This window comes from Canis aureus, chromosome 14 (assembly GCF_053574225.1).
Source record: "Canis aureus isolate CA01 chromosome 14, VMU_Caureus_v.1.0, whole genome shotgun sequence".
NCBI lineage: Eukaryota > Metazoa > Chordata > Mammalia > Carnivora > Canidae > Canis > Canis aureus.
In genome coordinates this window covers 56,650,527-56,672,829 of record NC_135624.1, presented here as the reverse complement: position 1 = coordinate 56,672,829, position 22,303 = coordinate 56,650,527, and the positions used below count along the sequence as shown (strand labels likewise).

At 33.4% G+C, this 22,303-nt stretch overlaps 1 protein-coding gene across 24 annotated transcripts in view; it reads right to left on the bottom strand.

Annotated features, from left to right (window-relative positions):
- Positions 1 to 22,303, bottom strand: part of ADGRL3 (adhesion G protein-coupled receptor L3) — an 856,301-nt gene that overhangs the window by 367,866 nt on the left and 466,132 nt on the right. For all 24 annotated transcript variants that reach the window (XM_077848164.1, XM_077848162.1, XM_077848167.1 and 21 more), the window contains one exon: positions 11,023 to 11,132. In XM_077848164.1, coding sequence (XP_077704290.1) covers positions 11,023 to 11,132 — 110 coding nt within the window. The remainder of the gene's footprint in view (positions 1 to 11,022; positions 11,133 to 22,303) is intronic.

Sequence of the window (22,303 nt, the reverse complement as noted above, 5' to 3'; positions counted from 1 at the left end):
GGTTTTCATTAAATGTTGGTAAAACGAAATTAAATCAATACATACAGAGCAGATTTGGAAGTCCATATATATGGATTTAATTCAAGTATTACAAAGCAGTTATTGTGAGAAATTACTGTTTAAAGATATAAGAAAATTTACATGGAAACTCACTATATTTATTCATCCTCTTTATGTAGCTCATATATTTATAACCAACTCCTTATTTGCTCACTTTCTTTCCTGCCTCACGTAAATAGTAGATAAGTGTAATACAATAAAATTAATTTTACTAAATACTAACTTGACTTGGGATTCCCTAGGGTTTTATACATTTATAAAGAGAATTAACATGACTTCTTTTTTTTTTTTTTTTTATGATAGTCACACAGAGAGAGAGAGAGAGGCAGAGACATAGGCAGAGGGAGAAGCAGGCTCCATGCATCGGGAGCCCGACGTGGGATTCGATCCCGGGTCTCCAGGATCGTGCCCTGGGCCAAAGGCAGACGCCAAAACGCTGCGCCACCCAGGGATCCCTTTTTTTTCTTTTTTTTTTATGATGACTTCTATCTATAAGGACAAGCTGCACATCCTACATCTAGCCAGTCTATTGCAAAAGATTTCTATGTTGATGTTTTTAAAATATTATGAGAAAAATATCTTTATTTAGAAAGCAAAACTATATCTTTATCAGCCTATGTCCTAAGCAGTGATTTTTATAGAAAAAAAATTTATAATTTTAGGGAAAATATAATATTATAATAAGCTTTATTGGTATTCTATTGCTGTTGTAACAAATTACCACAAATATAGTGGTTCAAACAACATTATGTCAGAGGTCTGAAATGGGCCTTAAGGGCTTTAGTTAAGAGTTGTGTTCATTCTGGAGGCTCTAGGGGAAAAAAAAAAAAAATTGTCCTTGTTTTCTCTAGCTTCATAGAGTCTCCCTGCATTCCTTGCCCGGAAACCCCTTCCTCTGTCTTCATATGCTTCACTCCAACCTCTGCTTCTGTTGTCCTATATCCTATGGCCAACATCACCTGCTCGGATAAGGAAATTTGTGATTACCTTCAATCTACCTGCATAATCCGGTATAATCTCCCCAAGTCTAGATCTTTAATTTAATCACACCTACAGAGTCCCTTTTGTCATTGAAGGTGATAACGTTACAGGTTCTGGATATGGAGCTTTGGGAGGGGCATCAATTATTGAGTCTGACAGATAAAATTTAATTGTTTAAAAGTCCTTGGGTTTCATAGAGTGGTATTGCAAAAAATTTAACCAATTAAAAACTTTACAGCATTCACAGGAACTGTGATAACCTACCATTTGAGAAATGCCTCCAAAATAAAATGAAAATATTAAAATTTAAATATATTTTCCCTTTATCACTCATTTAAATGAGATATTATGTGGAATTACAATATTTCAATGTAGAACTTTCTAAGCCAATAAATTCATTTTTTCTAGTTTCATAAATTTTAGATTAAAATACAAAACAATTAAGAGGGCTCTTTCATAGTATTTTGATTTTACATCTACTGAGGAAACTTTATCTGACAATTAACTCCATAGTTCTTATACATCATGATGTCTGCCATAAAAATCTTTTTAGCGGGGCAACCCAGGTAGCTCAGCGGTTTGGTGCCGCCTTCGGCCCAGGGTGTGATCCTGGAGACCCGGGATCGAGTCCCACGTCTGTCTCCCTGCATGGAGCCTGCTTCTCCCTCTGCCTGTGTCTCTGTCTCTCTCTCTGTGTGTGTCTCTCATGAATTAATAAATAAGACCTTTAAAAAAAAATCTTTTTAGCAATAAGCACTTTGGAAAATAACCTTACTTTCACATGTTTTCACTAGTTAGCTTCCCATATGCAATATATTTTATTTTTTTATGTTTGTTTGTTAAAGAGCTGGTGGGGGTGGAGGTGGGGGAAGAGGGAGAGTAAAGAGTATCTTAAGCAGACTGTGTTCTGAGTGTGAGGCCCAATGTGGGGCTCAATTTCATGACCCTGAGATCCTGACTTGAGCAGAAATAGTCAGAAGCTTAACCAACTGAGCTATCCAGGCACCCACCCCCATATGCAGTCTATTTTAAAAACAAAACATTATATTCTATGTCTTTTGTGATCCTACATATTTATACTATTCAATTAGAGCACCTTGTAAAAATTTCTTTAAATTAAGTTTAAGTGCACAAGCTCTATAGTTTTACTATTTATTTCAAATAAAGCAAATGAACATAGTTAAACTAACCTCTCAAATTTTATTTATGTCTATAATAACACTATACTTCCTAAACCAAATCTTTTCCTAATTCTGGCAATCCAATTAATGTTTTTATCACTCTCAATTCATCTTGTTCCCTTACAATTAGCATCTAAGCATACATTTACATATTATTAATCTACCAGAAGTCTATACAAAGTTTATCTACCTACTGATGGATGCTACTCGATGTTTGGCTTATTTGATGCAAGTAGAATCAGGCTTCATTAGCAGTGGTATTAACAGTACTAATTGCTGGCTTGTTTTCTCGTCAAGTCACTCTCCTCATCTTGACTATAGTCACACTGACTTTCTATCAAGTCTGAGAACAGGCCAAACTCTCCCCAACGGAGGGTCTTTGTTGCTGCTCTTCTCTTTGCACTGAAAGTTCTTTCCCAGGCCCTTTGCCAGACTGTCTTATCCTCATTCTTCAGGTCTTTCAGAACACCTTACACAAGCTGGCCCTTTTGCTGTTCTCTATCTTACAATTGTGTTTATTTTCTTCTTGCATTTTTATGGCAATCTTTAATGTATATATGTATTGATAAATGTGATATTGCCTTATCTCCCAAGCCTACCAGCTTCGTAAGGCTCATATCTCTTTTTCTCCAGCACCTAACATAGGGACTGACTTATATTAAGCAACAAAAAACTTCTACTGGTAGAATTATCATTAGTACACAAACTTGCTATCTTTTCAAAATTAATAAATACAGTAACAATTTAGAGTGCTTTTACTTCTATTAGCATTGATTAGATGCAAACTCTAGAAGAAGAGTTGCAAGTTTAGGTAACTTCAGAAGCCAGGAGACATTTTAAATGATTATAGTAAACCAGGAACAATACAATAAATGTTGTATAATATATCAAACAGAGATGAACAGACCTTATTTAGAGCAAGTAATTTTAATCTATCATTGCTCAAGGAAAGGCAGGCCCAGTATTCCTCCAGACTTTATGTTAAATCTGTCTTTCCAGTGTATGTGAGGCTTACAGAATTGCTCTGCACGTTGAATCTGGTCCAGAGCCATTAAAGGGCAGTCTTTGCATTCACACCCACCGAGGGATCTGATCCCTCCTGATCACATATAGGCTCTTCGCCAGCCTCACTATCTTTACATGTAAAGAACACCTGGATACTGAATGTCATGTACTTTTGATGTCCTAAACTAGATCATTACAGGAATTACAGTAGATGAAACATTTTTGGAACTCATTCATCTTAACATGGAGTCCTTAAGAAACTCTCCCATACTTCTTGTTCTGTAGAACACTAGATCTTATATTTTTGGGTCCTGGGTTTTACCTAATTCAGGAACCAGTACTTTGTATCCCCCCCACCCCCCCCCCAAATTATTTTTAACTTAGTCAAAATTGTTTTTTGCAGATTTGCAAAGAAACATGTCTTATTAATATATCCATTAATTGCCTTCCGAAATGGTTTTATTATCTTTTCTGTGCTCCACATTGTTATAGGTATTAGGTCCCAGAGAAATCACAGCATACAGGGAGGTCAGGATTTCTACGCCAATTGACAGGTTCATCTCCTGTCAGTCTTATGTTCCATATTTTATGAAAACACTAAACTGTTTTGGCCTTACATTCATCAACCAGTTTTTAATCTTATATTGCCCCATCTGTTACAAATGATTGTGCTTCTCACTGACTCTACTCATTCTTTAAGACTCAGCTCAAGAGTCATCTCCTCTAGAAAACCTTCCCTGAAGATACCCATGTCCAACCCCATACTAGCCATTAGGGGATGGATGTGCATTCTCTGTACACTGCCAATGTGATGAACTAATAATACTGAAACTACGGGGACCTTGAGCCCCACTTGACTACATTCTTTGAGAGCAGAAGCATTTTTTCATAGCTTTCTATGCTATTGTGTACCAGTGCCTGGTATACAATAGATGTTCAGTGATAACAGAGAAGCGGTATGTCTTGAAAGCAAATGGCATCATTTAGCTGAGAATAATTTCCATAAACATATGAGCAGCTAGACAAAGGTATGAGAGCATTTAGGATCTGAACCTCCAAGAAAGTATAGTCCATTTATGTTTCTTGCTTTCTACTAATTTTTATAAATATATAATACTTTAGGGATTAAGCAAACTTAAACTATTATATAATCACTGATTCATTTGCAAAAGATTTGTGGATTATCTGTCAGATGTAAGATTCTGTGAAGTAGAGAAAATTATATGACAAAGAAAGAAATGGTGGTGGGAGAGCAAAAGGAGAAAAGAAAGGAGCTTGTGGGTGGCTCAGTAGGGTCTGAATCTCGGTCATGGCTCAGGGCTTGATCTCAGGATTGTGAGACTGAGCCCCATGTCAGACTCCACACTCGGAGGAGGGGATTCTCTCCCTGTCCCTCTGCCCCTTCCTTCTCTCTCTCTCTCTCTCAAATAAATAAATAAAAAGGAAAAAGGAAAGAAAGGACAAATTTGGTTGTTTTCACTTTAAATATTCTAAAAAGACAATTTAGATAACTGACTCTGCTTTTTTAAATATTTTATTTATTTATTTGACAGAGAGACGAGAGAGAAAGAGTGAGTGCACAAGCAGGGAGAGGGGCAGAGGGACAGGGAGCCTCACATGGGGCTCCATCCCAGGACCCTGGGATCATAACGTGAGCTGAAGGCAGATGCCCAACCCACTGACCATCCAGGCACCCCTGACTCTGCTCTTGGAGAGGGACAGATATGTCAGGGACAGCACTTGCTATGTTACATGGAGACACAGGGAAAAATAATATGGAAAACAAAATGGCTGCTGTTAGCATTCTTGAGGAATACAATCACCAAACAATTTGGAAGAACTAAAACTCATACACTGTGTATTTTTACCATAGATCTTCCCTTTGAATTACTAAGCTCTTGTTGAGGTGCACCTGGGTAGCTCAGTGGTTGAGCATCTGCCTTTGGCTCAGGTCATGATCCCAGGGTCCTGGGACCGAGTCCTGCATCGGGCTCCCCGAGGGAGCCTGCTTCTCCCTCTATGTCTCTGCCTCTCTCTGTGTGTCTCTCATGAATAAATAAAATCTTAAAACATAATAAGGTCTTGTTTGTAGACAAGAGTTTCTTGAGTGTACCATTCTAGCAGCGAACAGAATACTTTTAGAGGAGCCATTTTGACTAAATTTTATTTTTTCTTCAACCATCCAATACATATTTCTTAAATGTATACTGGGTCAGAAACTGAAAAAGGTACTGAGGCTCTGGGAATCAAATTGTATCTTAACATTTCTATAGTATCTTAAAAATTAAATATATGTGTTAATTTCAACACATGAATTTTTTAAAAATGTATTTTTTACATAATAGGAACCAAAGAATGCATATATTAAAATATGTACCCACTGGAACATTACTAGCAAAAATATATATAGTTATTTGAGTTTTTTTATATATATAGTTATTTGTAATTAAATATTTGTCAGTTTTAAATGCTGAAGGGAAGAGCAATATTTTTCTTATAGTAAAAAAGACAAAACTAACAGGTTATGTAATTATTTGTAAATGTTAATTTTCCAATAATATTCACTTTGCAAGTCTTTCCATAGACAATCACACATAACTTTAGATGCCTGATAATGAATGGTGAAGAGTCTGTAATTACGATAGCGTAAGATTGGATTAATCACTCACTTCTAATAGCTCTACACATTGTATGTTTCTTCCTTCCATTTCCTAAGAAAAGCTACGGCAAGAAAAGCCTGCTAGAATAAGTAATATGTGTTTTCTGTTTCTAAAAGTTAGAAACAAAGAACTGAAGAAAAAAGCTGGGTTGGGAGAGAAGACAAGCACCTTCTGAGCATAATGTGCATGAAATTGTATGCCTTGGAAGAAAGACAAACTGTCAGCAGGATACAAAGTAAAGATTCTTTGCTCAGAAATACTCTACATAGGTGGTTAGTTGTTTTATTGTTTTCTCCCTAACACAAATCTTCCCTGTAAACCAGCTAAATGAGGGAAACCCTCCTTAAAGATGCCATAATTTCAATCCCCAATCAGGCCAGAAGGAATGTAAGTGGGGCAAGAAGAAGGAAGGTGGAGAGCAAAAGGGTGGCAGTGGTAAATGCTGAACTTTAACCTCTGGAATATCTGGGTCATCTCCTGGGAAGGAAAAAAAAATCACTAAGATGGAAAATCAAACTGAAATGAAAAGGCAAAGGCTATAAAAGTCACACTGGAACTAAGGTGTGACAGGAACAGAGAAAAATATTGATTTATCTGCACCAAATTTGGTCACAAACAGTATATCTCTGAACTCAAGAAAATACAGAAAGGAGGGAGAAGTTGAGATTTAGAAAAAATTAAGTATAACTTTAGTGATTTAGAAAGTGACAAGAGGGCAGTCCTGATGGCTCAGAGGTTTAGCACCACCTTCGGCCCGGGGTGTGATCCTAGAGTCTTGGGATCGAGTCCCACATCAGGCTCCCTGCATGAAGCCTGCTTCTCCTTCTGCCTGGTCTCTGCCTCTCTCTCTCTCTCTCTCTCTGTCATGAATAAATAAATAAAATCTTAAAAAAAAAAGTTGACAAGATACTCAAAGAAAGTAGCTTCACAAAATTGCTTATGATCACTATTTTATTTTCTTTCCTATGAGCATCTCAAACATAAAAAGAAGAAAGAAAAAAAAGAAAGAAAGAAAGAGAAGAAAAGAAAAAAGAAAAGAAAGAAAAGAAAAGAAAAGAAAAGAAAAGAAAAGAAAAGAAAAGAAAAGAGAAGAAAAGAAAAGAAGAAAGAAAGAGTCATACCATTTGATTCAGGTTAAGGTTCTTGTAAAACTGTCATTTTTAACCATGTACCTATTTACTGACTCCTGAAACGCTGTGCAAAAATTATTGCAAGCTTATCTTTGATATTTAACTCCACATTCCTAATGGGATACAAATAATTTTGTTGAATATTTATGTATATCACCTCTAATATGCTAATACATCATTAATATCGATATGCTTTCCCACATACTTTTCTATATTTCTAGATTTTCAATTTTTCTATACTTTTCCATGAGAAAGTATCACATTAAAAATCAATATTACCAGGGGAACACACAGAGTTTATATAAAGAAAGAAAATATCAATATTTTCCACATGTCAATATTAAGAAGAAAACATTTATAAATAACAAATACATCACTTATATACAATGAAGTTTGTTGTCTTAAACATAAAAATGGGTTATTATTTTTAATAAATAATATTAATTTATATGGATAATATGGATGTTATATTAATAATAATATAAATGCCCCTGGGTGGCTCAGTGATTGAACGTTTGCCTTTGGCTCACGTCGTGATCCCGAGGTTCTGGGATCGAGTCCCACATCGGGCTCCCTGCATGGACCCTGCCTCTCCCTCTGCTTGTGTCTCTGCCTCTCTCTGTGTGCCTCTCATGAATAAATAAATGATATATTTTTAGAAAAAAAATGGGTATTACTTGAACATAACAAATAGAACCTAACATAATTTGTTTCTTCAATTGTTCATTTAGAAAAAAAATGATTTTTAAAAAAGATGTTATTTATTCATTCATGAGAGACACACAGAGAGAGGCATAGACACAGGCAGAGGGAGAAGCAGGCTCCCTGAAGGGAGCCCGAGGTGGGACTTGTTCCGGGGTCTCCAGAATCACACCTGGGTGGAAGGCAGATGCTCAATCGCTGAGCCACTCAGGCTGCCAATAGAAAAAATTTAAATACTAATAATGAATCCGAAATCTGAAGCTTACCTTCTAATAATATATTAGGGCTATTTTAATAAGTATATCACATACAAGGATTCCTCATATAACACAGGTGATTTAAATAACTTCTCAAGTAACTGTTTAGATAAGAGCCTCATTCCAAATTGTGGGTGCTATTTTTATAACATAAACTAGTTTTTGCCCTTATGCTTTGTTAGGTGTTTGGGAAAATAAAAATTTGCAGTGATTTAGCTGCTTTAAGAAAGGCATCAAATCCTCCTTAAAGTTAAGTAGCAAAAGAACTAACAAGAAAGGTCCAGGCCCGTGAAGCATTTGCTTTCACCACGGGACATTACTATAGTGATGAAAGTTATGAGTTAAATACTGAGTGAGATTGAATAACTCATGAAAATATAAAGGGGAAAATCTCTGAGGAGAATTATAGCTGAGTCCTTAACAGGTATTAGTGATAGACTCAAATCTTGGCTCTGTCATTATCCAACTACTCTGTATTTTACATGAAACATTAACTTATCCTACTGAGCTTCAGTTTCTTCTTCAGAAAAGTGACACTCCTACCTAACAGGAAGGATATGGTGAGAATTAAATAAAATAATGCGCATAAACATTAAACCCATGTGGTAAATGAGATGTAGTAAATGTCAATAAATGGTAGCTATTTTAAATAAGTGATTTTTTTTTCAGCAATGGAAAAGTCTGTATTTTATGCTAGACAGAAGAAAAAGAACTTAGTGTTGATCTAAATTACAACTTACTACAGATCAGGGAATGTTCAGAAGGAGAGATCCAGAAAATTTTAATAGCTTACCTTAGCTTAAAGCCCTGTGCTTTTTGTTAAGAAACCAGACTGTATTCTGACTCCAGACTTCCTGATCTCTGGTCGTTTATTCTACTAAACCAATCTACCTTTCAAATAACTCATTCACTATACTTTATTTCATGGTTTATACTTTTTTTTGTATATTTTTTCCTTTAAAATCATGTTAAATTTACTAAATGAGTTCTCAATTATGCATTACACCTTTAATTGAAACACACTGAAGACATTTAAACAAGCTCAATCATGCTATGCCATATAAAAGAAAGCAGAATGTAAACTGGCAAGTGGCTGCACCTAAGTTTATAATTCTTATTTAATAAAACAATCAGATAAATATTTTAATATAATGGACATACATCGAAGGCAATCCGCAAATTTTAAGGATTATCAGAAACCTGTATATATAGGATATTCAGAAATCAAATTGTTCATCTCCGAAAATTTATGAGAAAGGAAAAGTGTGGTAAGCCATACTCCTTTTATGCAAAAGTTTATGCACAAATTCTTATTTATGTTGAAATGATTTCAGTAGATTATTTTTCAAAATAAGTTGGGCAGAGGATTTTGGAATAGATGTCCTCAAAGAAATTCTGAACAAATACAGAAAATTGAAGAGACAGCTGTGAAATTCTTTAATATTTAAAAATTGTGAAAAAATCTAGCTTGACATTTTCTTCTTCAGCTTTCATGTTTCATAAATATGATTGAAAGTTTCCTCAAACCGTTTAAAAATGAGGTATTCCTTATTGGTAAATTTTTTATAAAATGCCTTTGGAAAAAACTATCCCACATAATTCACAAAGATCTTATTATATAATCCAAATATGAGTGTCAGAGTTCCAAAAGGCAAATGTTATTTCTTTAAAATATCACTAATGAACAATAACTGGTCAGCAAGAGCTTTATATTTTCATAGAAGGTCCCTAGAGATAACAATGTATAGGAAGCATAACTTCAATTGAGATTTCAATAGAACCTATACAATTACGCTTTTTCTAATAACAAGGAAAATTAGCTCCTAAAACTTCACCAGATAAACTTTCTCTAATCAATCACACTATAAATAAAACAAAGATAAAATTTTCTCTTGATTGCTTTCATTATTATTTTAAAATTTCAATTCATTTCTTGCTAGCCAAATTACTATTATTGGATTATGCACTTTTACACCTTATGAGTAACATGCTGCTGCTTTAAATAAGCAGAAGTGAGGCAAGCTTAGAACTATCTCTTAGAACAGCAAACTGGCCGATCCCTAGATACTTCACTTCAGAGATGTCAAAGGAAGTTGGAACCTGGGATTTATTCGTGACCCAGGGGTTTTACACTTTTGGGATGAACTGAATATCTAATATGAAATGCAGGATTTCCTGAGTAATCTTCACTACGGAATCCCATGAATAATTAATAGGTCAACAAATATTTTTAAGAAATGGTGATTCTTCCTTTGGGTAGAAAAGTTAGACAATTGTTCCAGTTTTGATTGTTTGATTCTTCATTATTCCTGAAGAAAAAATATGTTGTTGGCATATACCATATCTGACATAAAAGTTGCAAAGACAAACTTATGGAGGCTGTAAGAGATAAATTCTGAAGAGTGCTTTACTTCATGTAATTTTTGTATATTCATTTCACTTTGTTCCTTCCTGATGAATATATTTCTCATAAACGAAATCTTGACAGTGCATGTAGATTAGATATAATCACTTCTATCATATTCAAAATTTATCAATTTCTATACCACTATAAAAGTATGATTTACAATATTATATAATGTAGATATATTATATACATATGTATATGTACATATGCATATGCACATATATGCAATCATATAATGTATGATATATTATATATAATATTTATATAATATAATACTGTAAAAGTATATTATTCATTTTAACTTCCTGTTTGCTTGGACCTAGAGGGATGCAGTACAGGCATAATATTCATTTCAACTTTTTCTAAAAATTTTATATTCTTGCATTAAGAAAAGTTTTAGAATAAGTATTGATATGCAGAAATGTATAGTCAAAATGAATGCTATGGGATCATGCAGGCAACATCTAATTATTCCAATGGTGGAAGGATACATGATCCCGGAAATTCAAATTATCAGTCTTTAAAAACATTATGTAAAAAAAGGTGGTAATTCTTATGCTTTCAGAGAGAATACTTTGTCAATGCATGCACAACAAAGCTTAATATCTTTTCACAAGATAAGTACAAGAATATACATACTGTAAGGGACACATTCATACTGCACTTCAAGGTATTTATAGGTTCCTGGACACGGGTCTGGAAAAACATCAGGACCTGCCACCACTGCACACTGCGTTCTGTTATTGCACCTGAAGTCAAAAGAAAAGAAGTAATAAATTTATGTGAAGTTAAATCATCATTAACATCATTATTAATTTTATTTTGGTTCCTGTTATAAAGATTTACATAAGATTTTGGTCAATTTAGAATTTTAGACTTATGAAGGAAATATCTGTAGTACACTTAAAAAACTAGAAATAAAAGTCAATGTGTTCGGTTTAGTCATACTAACATTAATATTTCAGTGAAAACAGTACGATTTTGAGTTATAAGTTAAATACTGCTTAAGGAACACTGATTGGCCCTTACGATATTGGGCCAGTTAAGAAGGACTATTTGGTAGGAATCACTCACTACTATTATTAAAAAAATAAAACAAAATAAGAACACAGAGTTTTATAAAAAAAGTCATAAAATAAATTAACTGATTATCATGCCTTCCACTTTAAAGGCAGTAAAAATATGATGTGGAAAAGCTCTTAGGCAAATGCAAAAACAATCAATAAAACGTACTTGAATATTAAAATATATCTAAAATTTAATTTATATAAATTAATATATTATTTATACCATAAGTAAACCTACTTTTAAGAACCAATTCTCATGTTCCTTGTTTTCAGCCAAACAATTACACTACCCTCACAGACTGCTGTTCACAAATGCCAATATCCTATAATTTAAAATAACTTTAAATCTCCAAAGAGAATAATAAAAAACAACTACTGAAATAGAAAAATAAACTATGCATCTTTTGTGGCAACTGGGGTAAACAAATCTGGACTACCTAGACTTAATCATGGATAAATGTACACATAATGAAATTTATTCTTATTCTGAAAAAGACACCCAAGTTCAGAGGTGCTTTACTGAGGTAAATTTTACTCAGAAACCCTCTAGATTCAATAATTTATTGATACATAGATACTTCTTAAAAAAAAAAAACTGTTTTTTTCCAACTCTAATATTGTCAGTAAGCGTATAGGATGAGAAACTCTATAGTTATCTTCTTCTGTTTTTTTTTTTTTAATCTTCTAATGTTTTTCTGTTCTTGTTTATTCATCTCAGAAATACAATACCTTATGGCTAGAACTTTCCATTAAACCTTCCTCTTGAAGAGATGCTTCATTCTGTGATATGACCTTATACTTCTGAATCCTTCCTTGATACTGGCAGGATAAGGGGCATGGAAGGCAGAGCTCAGTTTGATTTACTGTGAAAATGCTTTGTGTTTACTGGAGGATACCATTTGGTGGCCTTAATGAAGATTTTATTTAGTCCCTAAACTACAATTGATTCATTAGTGAATGCTGTAAGCTGAAAAAAATAGTCTGTGTGATGAGTTGAAGATTATTAAATGCCAATATTCCATAGTTATCAGGCAATCTGGCATACAGTTAATCCTGAGGATCAACATGTCCCTAAAGTTCTCTTCTGTAAATTTAATGTCTGAGGATGATCATTAGACAACTGAATAATAACATTGATGTAAATGTGGCTGTTCTCACACATATGCTGCAAGTAGGCACCCTGCCATTTTAGTGTATTCAGACTTTCAAAAAATAGCAGCACTTCCCTTTCACAAAGAAACCTTTGAAGGAGATGTCACAAGTTAAAATACATGTTTCTTGACAGTCAAGACATACGATTTTCACACCATGTCTTAAAAAAACCCTCATAAATCTATATCAGGGGTTTATAAAATGAGCAGAATAACTATAAAACTTATAGTCATTTCTGTAATTTGTTAAAGAAAATTATTATCAGGAATACATTTGAAATAGAAATAATTAGCAATAAATGAAATATACATCATGACATTTAGTTAAAATGTAACTATTCTCTAAAAGTGTGATCTGCAGTCATTAAGTCATGACAAATTTGAAATATATATATATTTATATGCATATATATATGCTTTCTTTTCTGGTCTACTGCTGTTTTACACCATATTATCAACACTTTATTCTAATTACTACTGCTACTACACCATATTATCAACATTTTATTCTAATTACTACTAATTAGTACAGCTCAAATAATAAAATTCATTTGGAAGTTGTTTCTATTCTTGTAATATTCAGATATAGAAGGGCAACTAATACATCTTTTATTATTTAAACAATGTTTTATATCAACAGATAGATTACTACTAATTTACAAGTAGGGCATAAAGGTTAAAATTTACAATTATGGAGGTGTTTGTTGCACACAAAGTGGTCTTGAATCAGAAATTTTAAAAGGTTATGTTTGTATAGACTGGAATTAAAAAATAAAATAAGAAACTATGCTAATCCACCTATCCACTTATCTATCTAGACATGTGCACCAGCTAGTTTGCATACTATGTATTTTAAGTTATAAAAATAGTATTTTTTTCATATATAAGAAAATTAAGTGATTATTTTCAGTAAACATTAGACACCTTTGTGAATCCCAAGTATCTTACTCAATGTTAACCAAAAATAAGTCAAATAAGCCTTCCAATTAATGGCATAGTATAGGTGAACAGGTATATAAACAATGCTTTAACAATAATATATTTGCAGTCATTACCATCATGGTTCAGCATCAAACAAGTCTTCATAACATTAACTTTGCAATATAATTCCCATATTTTATTAATAATTCCATATTAAAAATTCTTTAACTTAAGATTCTTAAAAATCAAGAGAAAGTTAATCTTGAGAATATTATTCTTGTCCCAGATAAATTATAATATTGATTGTTTGAGGATTAACAACATTTCAATAACAGAAGTCTGATGGTTCTGTCTTCACTAGTTTAATGACTTCAGTTATTGTAAATAAAAATGAAATTATACTTTTGATGAAAGCTTATTGAATAATGAACAAATTACTCAAGTACTTTTATATACTTTTAGATTTATATCAAAGTTGTTAAAGTACATTCATTCTAAAATATTATACATGATAAATGTGAAATAAAATAATCAAATTTTCTCATGTGCTTTAAACTCAGATTTTTTTCATTATTTACTTTTAATATAAACATGAATTTAAAAATGATTTTCAGAGACGCCTTGGTAGCTCAGCAGTTGAGCATCTGCCTTTGGCGCAGGGCATGATCCCAGAGTCCCAGGATCGAGTCCCACATCGGGCTCCCTGCATGGAGCCTACTTCTCCTCCCTCTTCCTATGTCTCTGCCTCTCTCTGTGTCTCTCATGAATAAATAAATAATCCTTATTAAAAACTAAAAATAGGGCAGCCCGGGAGGCTCAGCGGTTTAGCGCCACCTTCAGCCCAGGGCCTGATCCTGGAGACCAGGGATCCAGTCCCACATCGGGCTCCCTGCATGGAGCCTGCTTCTCCTCCCTCTGCCTGCGCCTCTGCCTCTCTCTGTGTCTCTCATGAATAAATAAATAAAATGTAAAAAAATAAAAATAATAAATAAAGGATGAGAAAAGATTGCAATAACAGTGTCAAATGCAGTCTAATCCACTGCATAATCATAATCTTATAAAAGTATTATGGTTTATGTAGGTGATAAAAGTTTCAACATTTTTTTCATTAGAAACTTTGTGCAATAAAAAAAAAAAAAGTCCACTCCAACAATAGACAGTTTTGAGGAGAAACAGATGAAGGGTTCAAAAGTTATACACTTCTAGTTATAAAATAATTAAGTTATGGAATGCAATGTACAGCCTGGTTGACTGTAGTTAACACTGTATTATACATTTGAAAGTTGCTAAGGGTAGATAGTAATGTAAAGCAGGTGGCACTGTCCAAGACCAAATAGAATACTCGGAGATCTCTTGGTGTTTGACTTTTCATCTAAATAACACTGGAGCCAGTTATTTTCTTACTTCACAAAATTGATGTACTTATGAAAATGCCTTAAGAAAAAAAAAAAGTAAAATACCACATATACATACAAGGTACACTTTTTGTTGTCATAGTTACCATTATTATCAATATTACCATTCATTTCAGGATAGGTTATTAATATTTCATTTCAAAAGCCTGAGCCTTTGAGAGGAACTTTCCATACAAAAGAAACACACAAAAAAAGCACATAAATTCTTGGAGTGTAGACTAGAAATAAGAAAGTAAAGTCACATTTTAAAAAACCCAAAACACTGTAAACCAAGTCATTAGTTGTATGCAAACTACTTTACCTGGGACCTTAAGTCCAAAATTTATAGTAACAATGCCCTATATCTGTGTAACCCTTCAAACTTAGAAAGCATATCCACATATATCCTACTTGTCACTTCTTTTATGAGATGAATATTACTACCTCCATTTTCAGAGGAAGGACTAGGTGTGAAGATGTTAAATGACTTTCAGACTCTCAGAAATCAAATGATAATCACTGGATTCCAGAACAGTGACCTGCAAAGCAATTTACTGCTGTCTTCTGAAATGTATGAATGTCTTCATACATTTCATGGTCACTCTGGGAAACTGATTTAATTCACTCTGATAGGTTCTTAGGGGTTCTCTGATGATCTGATGAGGTAGAGACCAGATGTAAAATATCCAAGTGACCCAGGATTCCCTCAGTCATAATGTGGATCCGGCATTCCAAGGATATTCTGAATTTAAATTAACATTATGCAACCAGGCCCCCTGAATCCAAATTGGTATGTAGCAATCGGAAAGATCAATCTCTGAGCATTGAAAGAACGAAAGATGAATGAATATTCAGACTTTTCCAAAAGAAAAAAAAAATCCTATTAATTCAACCCACATATAAGCCTTCAACTTACATCCAGTTGGCATCTACTGTAGGTTTATTTAATAAAGGTTATTCAATATGTTGAACCCTATTGTTTTTTAGCACTAATTTTAAAGTAATATTGTTTATTTTTTAATGTCTTATGATGACTGCCGGGGAAGATACACATAATCATAGGATTGGTAATAGGATACAAAATCATTTGCTACTTATTTATTCATTCCAATATGGTTCAGAGCAGCGTAGGAACAAAATTAGTTAAGTGTTATAACGAAAAAATCATCTTTGAACAAAAAATTTCCTCTATTTGCCACTAACAGAAAACAGAAACACTTAGATATTTTACACCTGATCTCTACCTCAACAGATCATCAGAGTGCCCCTAAGAACCCATCAGAGTGAATTAAATCAGCTTCCCAGAGTGACCACGAAATGCATGGTCAGAACAGCATCTCAATAAATAATTAAAAAAAAATAACTGCCATTATCCAGATAAAAATTAGCAGGTATTATTTCATCTTTGGTTACAAATATTTATAGGTTGGGCATATAAACATGATCCTTAACTATATTTTTTAAAACTTCTCATATACTACATTTATAAGGATGGTATTAGTTTGCTTTCCCACTCCAGTAATTCAACATGTTACCATTAAAATAATTTAATTTTAATATTGTTGTGTTTATGTGCTGAGAGTCTAATTCACAGGGGTTTGCCATCAATAAACCCTTCAACCACATATTCTTTTTTAAAGAGATTTTATTTATTTTTTCATGAGAAACACAGAGTGAGGAAGAGACATAGGCAGAGGGAGAAGCAGGCTCCTCGCAGGGGGAGCCCACGTGAGACTTGATCCCGGGACTCTGGGATCACGCCCTGAGCCAAATGCAGACACTCAACCTCTGAGCCACCCAGGTGTCCCAACCACAAATTCTTATTACACTCTAAAATCACCATGTACAAAAAAATAAATAAATAAAAATAAAATAAAATAAAATAAAATAATAAAATAAAATAAAATAAAATAAAATAAAATAAAATAAATTAAAATAAAATAAAATAAATAAAATAAAATAAAATAAAATAAAATAAAATAAAATAAAATAAAATCACCAATACGAACAAGCCATTCCCAGGAATGCTAAGAAACTCTTCATGTGATGCTTCACCCATGTTAAGTGCTAAATATATAAAAGTCCTCTGAAAATCATTGCAATGACAAGATATGAGAGTGGAAAAAAAAAAATAAAGCAGGTGCTCTGTTTTCTGTTAGCAAAATTAGTCACATGAGTCTACATTAGTGGTTTGCAAATGGCATGTATGTGAAGAAACACACATGTACTTATATGTCCAAGTATCTCACAGCATCTAATCAAAGACTAATCAGTTTTTGAATCATATAAGACACGATTCTCTGAGAGGAAAATGTTTGAAAAATACCTGTTTGTGGAAAAAAAAAAAAAAAAGCACCACCATCATGATACTTTAATGTTTAAAATCTGAAAACAGTTTAGGTAATCAGAGTATCTGAAGTTTTTAACTTTTCATGATAAAATGTAGCAATATTAAAAATAAGCAGTATTTTGGGGGCGCCTGAGTAGCTTAGTCAGTTAAGCACCCAATCTCTCGATCGGCTCAGGTCATGATCTCAGGGTCATAAAACTGAGCCCAGCATCAGGCCCCACACTCAGCACACAGTCTGCTTAGATACCCTCTCCCTCTGCCCTGACCTGTCCCTCTCCCTCTCCTATTAATTAATTAATTAATTAAAGATTTTAAAAGGCAATCAATCTTTTCAGTGTCAATCAACAGAACAATTCTCATAGTTTCCTTATTTTTCACTGCTTGTCAATCAGAGACCTGCTGATCTGACATTCATTCTGGACTTATAAGCCTGGGAAGGAATATACATATATATATATTTTATATAATATATATATATTTATATATATATATAAGAAATCTAGATCTCAAATGATAAGTAGTTAAACAAAAATCAATCAATCATCATCATCATCATTAAGAACAAAACAAATTCAGTGGTGCCTGGGTGGTTTAGTCAGTTAAATGCCCAACTCTTCATGTTGGCTCAGGTTATGATCTCAGGGTTGTAGAATGAGTCCCACCACGGGCTCCTCACTGGACATGGACCTGCTTAAGATTCTGTCTCCCTCTATTCCTCCCACCTCTAAAAAAATTAATTTTTATATTGGAGCTATACACCCAAGTGTTTGCAAAGGAGTTAGGCAATGTTGCCTACTTTTAATTTAAGGGGCAATTTAAGAAGAGTAACAAAAGTGATGAGGTGTTTTCATTTTTGAGAAAATGTATTCTAAATCCTAAATTAAAAGTATTGTGAGATCTTATAGAACACATCGTGACAACGTATGAAAACTGCATTCTATGTTTCACCAGGTAACTGTCCACCTCGTCTTATTTCTCTACATTCTTTTACATGTAATTTCACAAATATTCCTTCATATTAAAAAATGTAATTTGACACAAGCGAGTAAAGACATGACCAAAGTGATTCCTGAGGAGTGCAGAAAACTAAGATTCTGTATTAGTTTTCTTGCTGCTTCTGGGACAAATTTAGAAGCTTAAAATGCAATTTATTCTCTTATACAATATTTTCTAATGTAAATCTGTTCTCTTATAGGTCTGGAGATCAGAAATCCAAAATGAGTCTTTTACATGCCTAAAACCAAGGTGTTGGTAGGGTTGGTGCCAAGTGGAGGGTCTCCAGAGAATCTGTTTCCTTGATTTTTTCCACTTTCTAGAAGCTATCCCCTGATTCTTTGGCTTGGGTCCCACATCACATCACCTTTTCTCACTAACATGACATCACCTTCTTTTTTCTTTGATCTTTTTGCTACCTTATAAGGACCCCTGTGATTTCATGTAAGGCCTACGTCCACAATCCAGGATAATCTGCCTATCTCAAGAGCCTTAATTTCATCATTTATGTAAAATTTCTTTAGCCATATAAAGTAACATTCTTAAATTATAAAAATTAGGATGCCGATATCACTGGGGAACCATAATTCAGCCTATGGCCAGTACTTAGTTAAAAAGACTTGAAAACTATCTTCTGAGGTGGTCACCTTCAAGAAGTCTAACATAATAAGATGCACGTCATTGCATTAGAGCATGGCTAAGATGTTTATAGTCTCCATAATGTACAGTTCTATTTATTAAAAGAATGCATAGGCCTCCATTTACATATATTACCTACCAGTACAAATACATGTTTTCAGTATATTTGGCTAAAAGACATTATATGATATGTTTGCTTTGTTCGATCACGGTGATGCATAAATCTTACTGCAATTGATGCGGGAAACTGAGCTATATTTACCTACAAATAACATTAAACTTTTAAAGCATTTTACAGAAATTGGGATAAAGTTTCACTTAGGACCTATATAAGATCTTATAAAATATGAAATATCAAACATTAGGAAATTATTAATGAAAACCATTGATTCACATTAAATTACATCAATGTTTCTGAGTTATTATACCAATAAACAAATAAAAATGACTATTACATGTTTATGAGCTAAAATAATTTTGTTTTGACAAAACCCAATTTAAAACAGTAATTCTCAAAAAAAAAAAGTAAATAAAACAGTAATTCTCTACTGCACTAAAAAGATACTACTTCCTTATGATCTAAACTTTTCCAAGGGCAACATAAAAAAAATAGAAACCTTTTCACATTTTCTTCCTACAGTTTAAATTTACAAATGTATGAACCTTTGAATTTTTTAAATTGACCTAATAATACTCTAGAATATAGATATATGTTTGAAAATGAGGTAATATTGCAAGGAAGTCCAATTTCCCAATATTCCACATATCTCTGGGTAGTATTTGATAGAACAAATTATCATAATCATCAGTCAACATCCATAGAATATTTATGGAGCCCATTCCAAAAATAAAATGATTAGCTATGTCAGACACACAAGTACAATTCATAGAAGCGTAGTCCAAAATAAATGGGAATGTGCTTTTAAAATTAACATATTCATAAACATTGCTTGGAAAAACATTTCAGTCCTGAGTTCTGTACCAATGATTTCTAAGCTGTAATCTTCTAGTAGTTGAATGCTCTAACAATGGGAATGTTCTAACAATGTAAAATTATAAAGAAACTTCTCATTTAAAAATAACTAGAATTGCATCTGTATTAGTTTATTGCCACCTACATATGGCAGCATTTCAGAGCTGAACATTCTTTACCTGCAATGTATGGTTAACCAAGTAAATCAGTGTGTGTCTGCATTCCTTATCTGAAAGTATAGCAAATAGAGGTATTGCTCATTTTCTCCTAAATAAAAAGGAGCAATATATTTTCTTAAAGATTTTATTTATTTATTCATGACAGACAGAGAGAGAAGCCGAGACACACGGAGGGAGAAGCAGGCTCCCTGCAGGGAGCCCAATGCAGGACTCGATCCCCGGACCCCAGGATCCCACCCTGAGGGGAAGGCAGACACTCAACCGCTGAGCCACCTAGGTGTTCCAAAAGAAGCAATATTTTATATGCATATATATTATATGCATGTTTTTCTTAAATAAAGACAATGTCCACTTTACTGAGAGCTAGTGAGGATGTATCTATATCTATATCTGTATCTATATCTATGTATATCCATGTATCTATTCTCCAGGATACTATGTTATTCTACTCTCTTTTTCTTTGTTAGTTGGAGACATACTTACTTCATTATTCTTCCTCAAATCTTTGCAAGGCATTCTTTCCTTCTTTGAGCTACAAAAATGTCTTGTCTGCATGACTGGGCTAATAGGAGGAATGTTACACTGAGCCATTTACTTCAATCTTTATTCCCCCTTTTCAGTATGTGGCATTTCCAAATCGAACTATTTATATGTGAAAAAAATAAAAATAAATAAAATTAAAACTTCAGAAAAACAATTGCAAAGAAAAAGGAATTTTACTAATACTGGATATTTAAGTCAGTTAACATGAAAGCCTATGAAAAGAATGATGAGATGAGCTGGGAAAAATGCCTTTGGCCTCCTCACATTTGCTTTTAATAAAATACTAAGCAAAAGCAAATGAAAACCTGTGTGCATGTGCACATGCCTGCATGCATACAGTATATACAACATTTATAGATTAAAAATAAGACTTCCAAAGCAGGAATACACAGCAGGGAGAAATGACATTTTCTGTCTAACTCTGTCCTCACACACAAATTTTTTAATAGTGCAGTATTAAAGGTTTTTTATTACATAAAAATACTTTTAGTTGTCTTCATTATTTGGAAGTAATAGTGTAACAGACTTGGTACACAATAACTACGAAATAAAGCACACATATGGCAGTGACTGAAGACCAGTAATTCTCCTGGGTTCTTCTCAGGTTCCTCTCCTCGTACACGTTTCATCTCTCCCTTCTGGTACTAGGGCTTGTGAGACTGACTCTGTTATATTAATTCCAGTTATGACTTCAGATAGAGACACGTGTCAAGCATATATCCTACCTGTTTTGATTTATGGAATCACCAGAAAGCAATAAATATAAGAGAAATGCTATGACATTTCTTTGTATCAGAATGCTTTAGCTGGAAGAAAACACAGCAAACATAAATAAAAGTGACTTAAAAATAAAGACTGCAACATCTCACACATTTAAAATTGGAAGACAGGTTTGCTAAAGTTGATTCATTCAGAGATTTAACAAAGCCATGACCATAGCTTAAATTCTGTGAAATTCCCTTGGATTTTTGTCATATGGCCCTAAGATAACCACTGCATCTTCAGTATTACACAGAGATAATATAATCCAGAGAGGTAAAGTCCTTTCTTATATCTCATTTTAATAGGAAGAAGGTTCAACACCTGAGGCACTCAGCACAAAATCCTTAGAGAACATTGACCAAAAAGAGCCAATGCTTATGCCTATGTCACATTGCTGAAAATAATCATGCAAGGGGAATGGCATCCACGTGACTGATTTTTCCCAGTGAAAGTTCACCATGATAGAAACAATAAGTTACCCAGTCTCCTCAGAAGTACCCCACTCTTAGAGGAAAATGAACAAACAAGGATTATGCAGTGAGGAAGAGGGGAAGAGTGGTTAGAATATGGATCTATGGTAAGTGAGCAACAATAACTTTCATATCATTCCCTCAAGTTCCCTTCTTTAGTGAAAAAAACCTCATATTTAAGAACATTTTAAAGTTGTAGTATAGTTACTAAAAGAGAAAGAAACATAAAAAGTTTTTTTTTTTTCAAATTAAACACAGTATTTTACTTTGAAAGTATATAGTATAAATATTTTAATGCATACAGTCTGGTTAAATACATTAAAATGCATCCCTACTAATGGGATGCTAGATGTAATTAAAAACGATGAGGCCAGCATTAGATACCAAAATCAAAAAAGACACCTCAAAAAAAAAAAAAAAAAAAGAGAGAACTATAGGCTAGTATTTCTGATGAACATAGATGCAAAAATTCTCAATA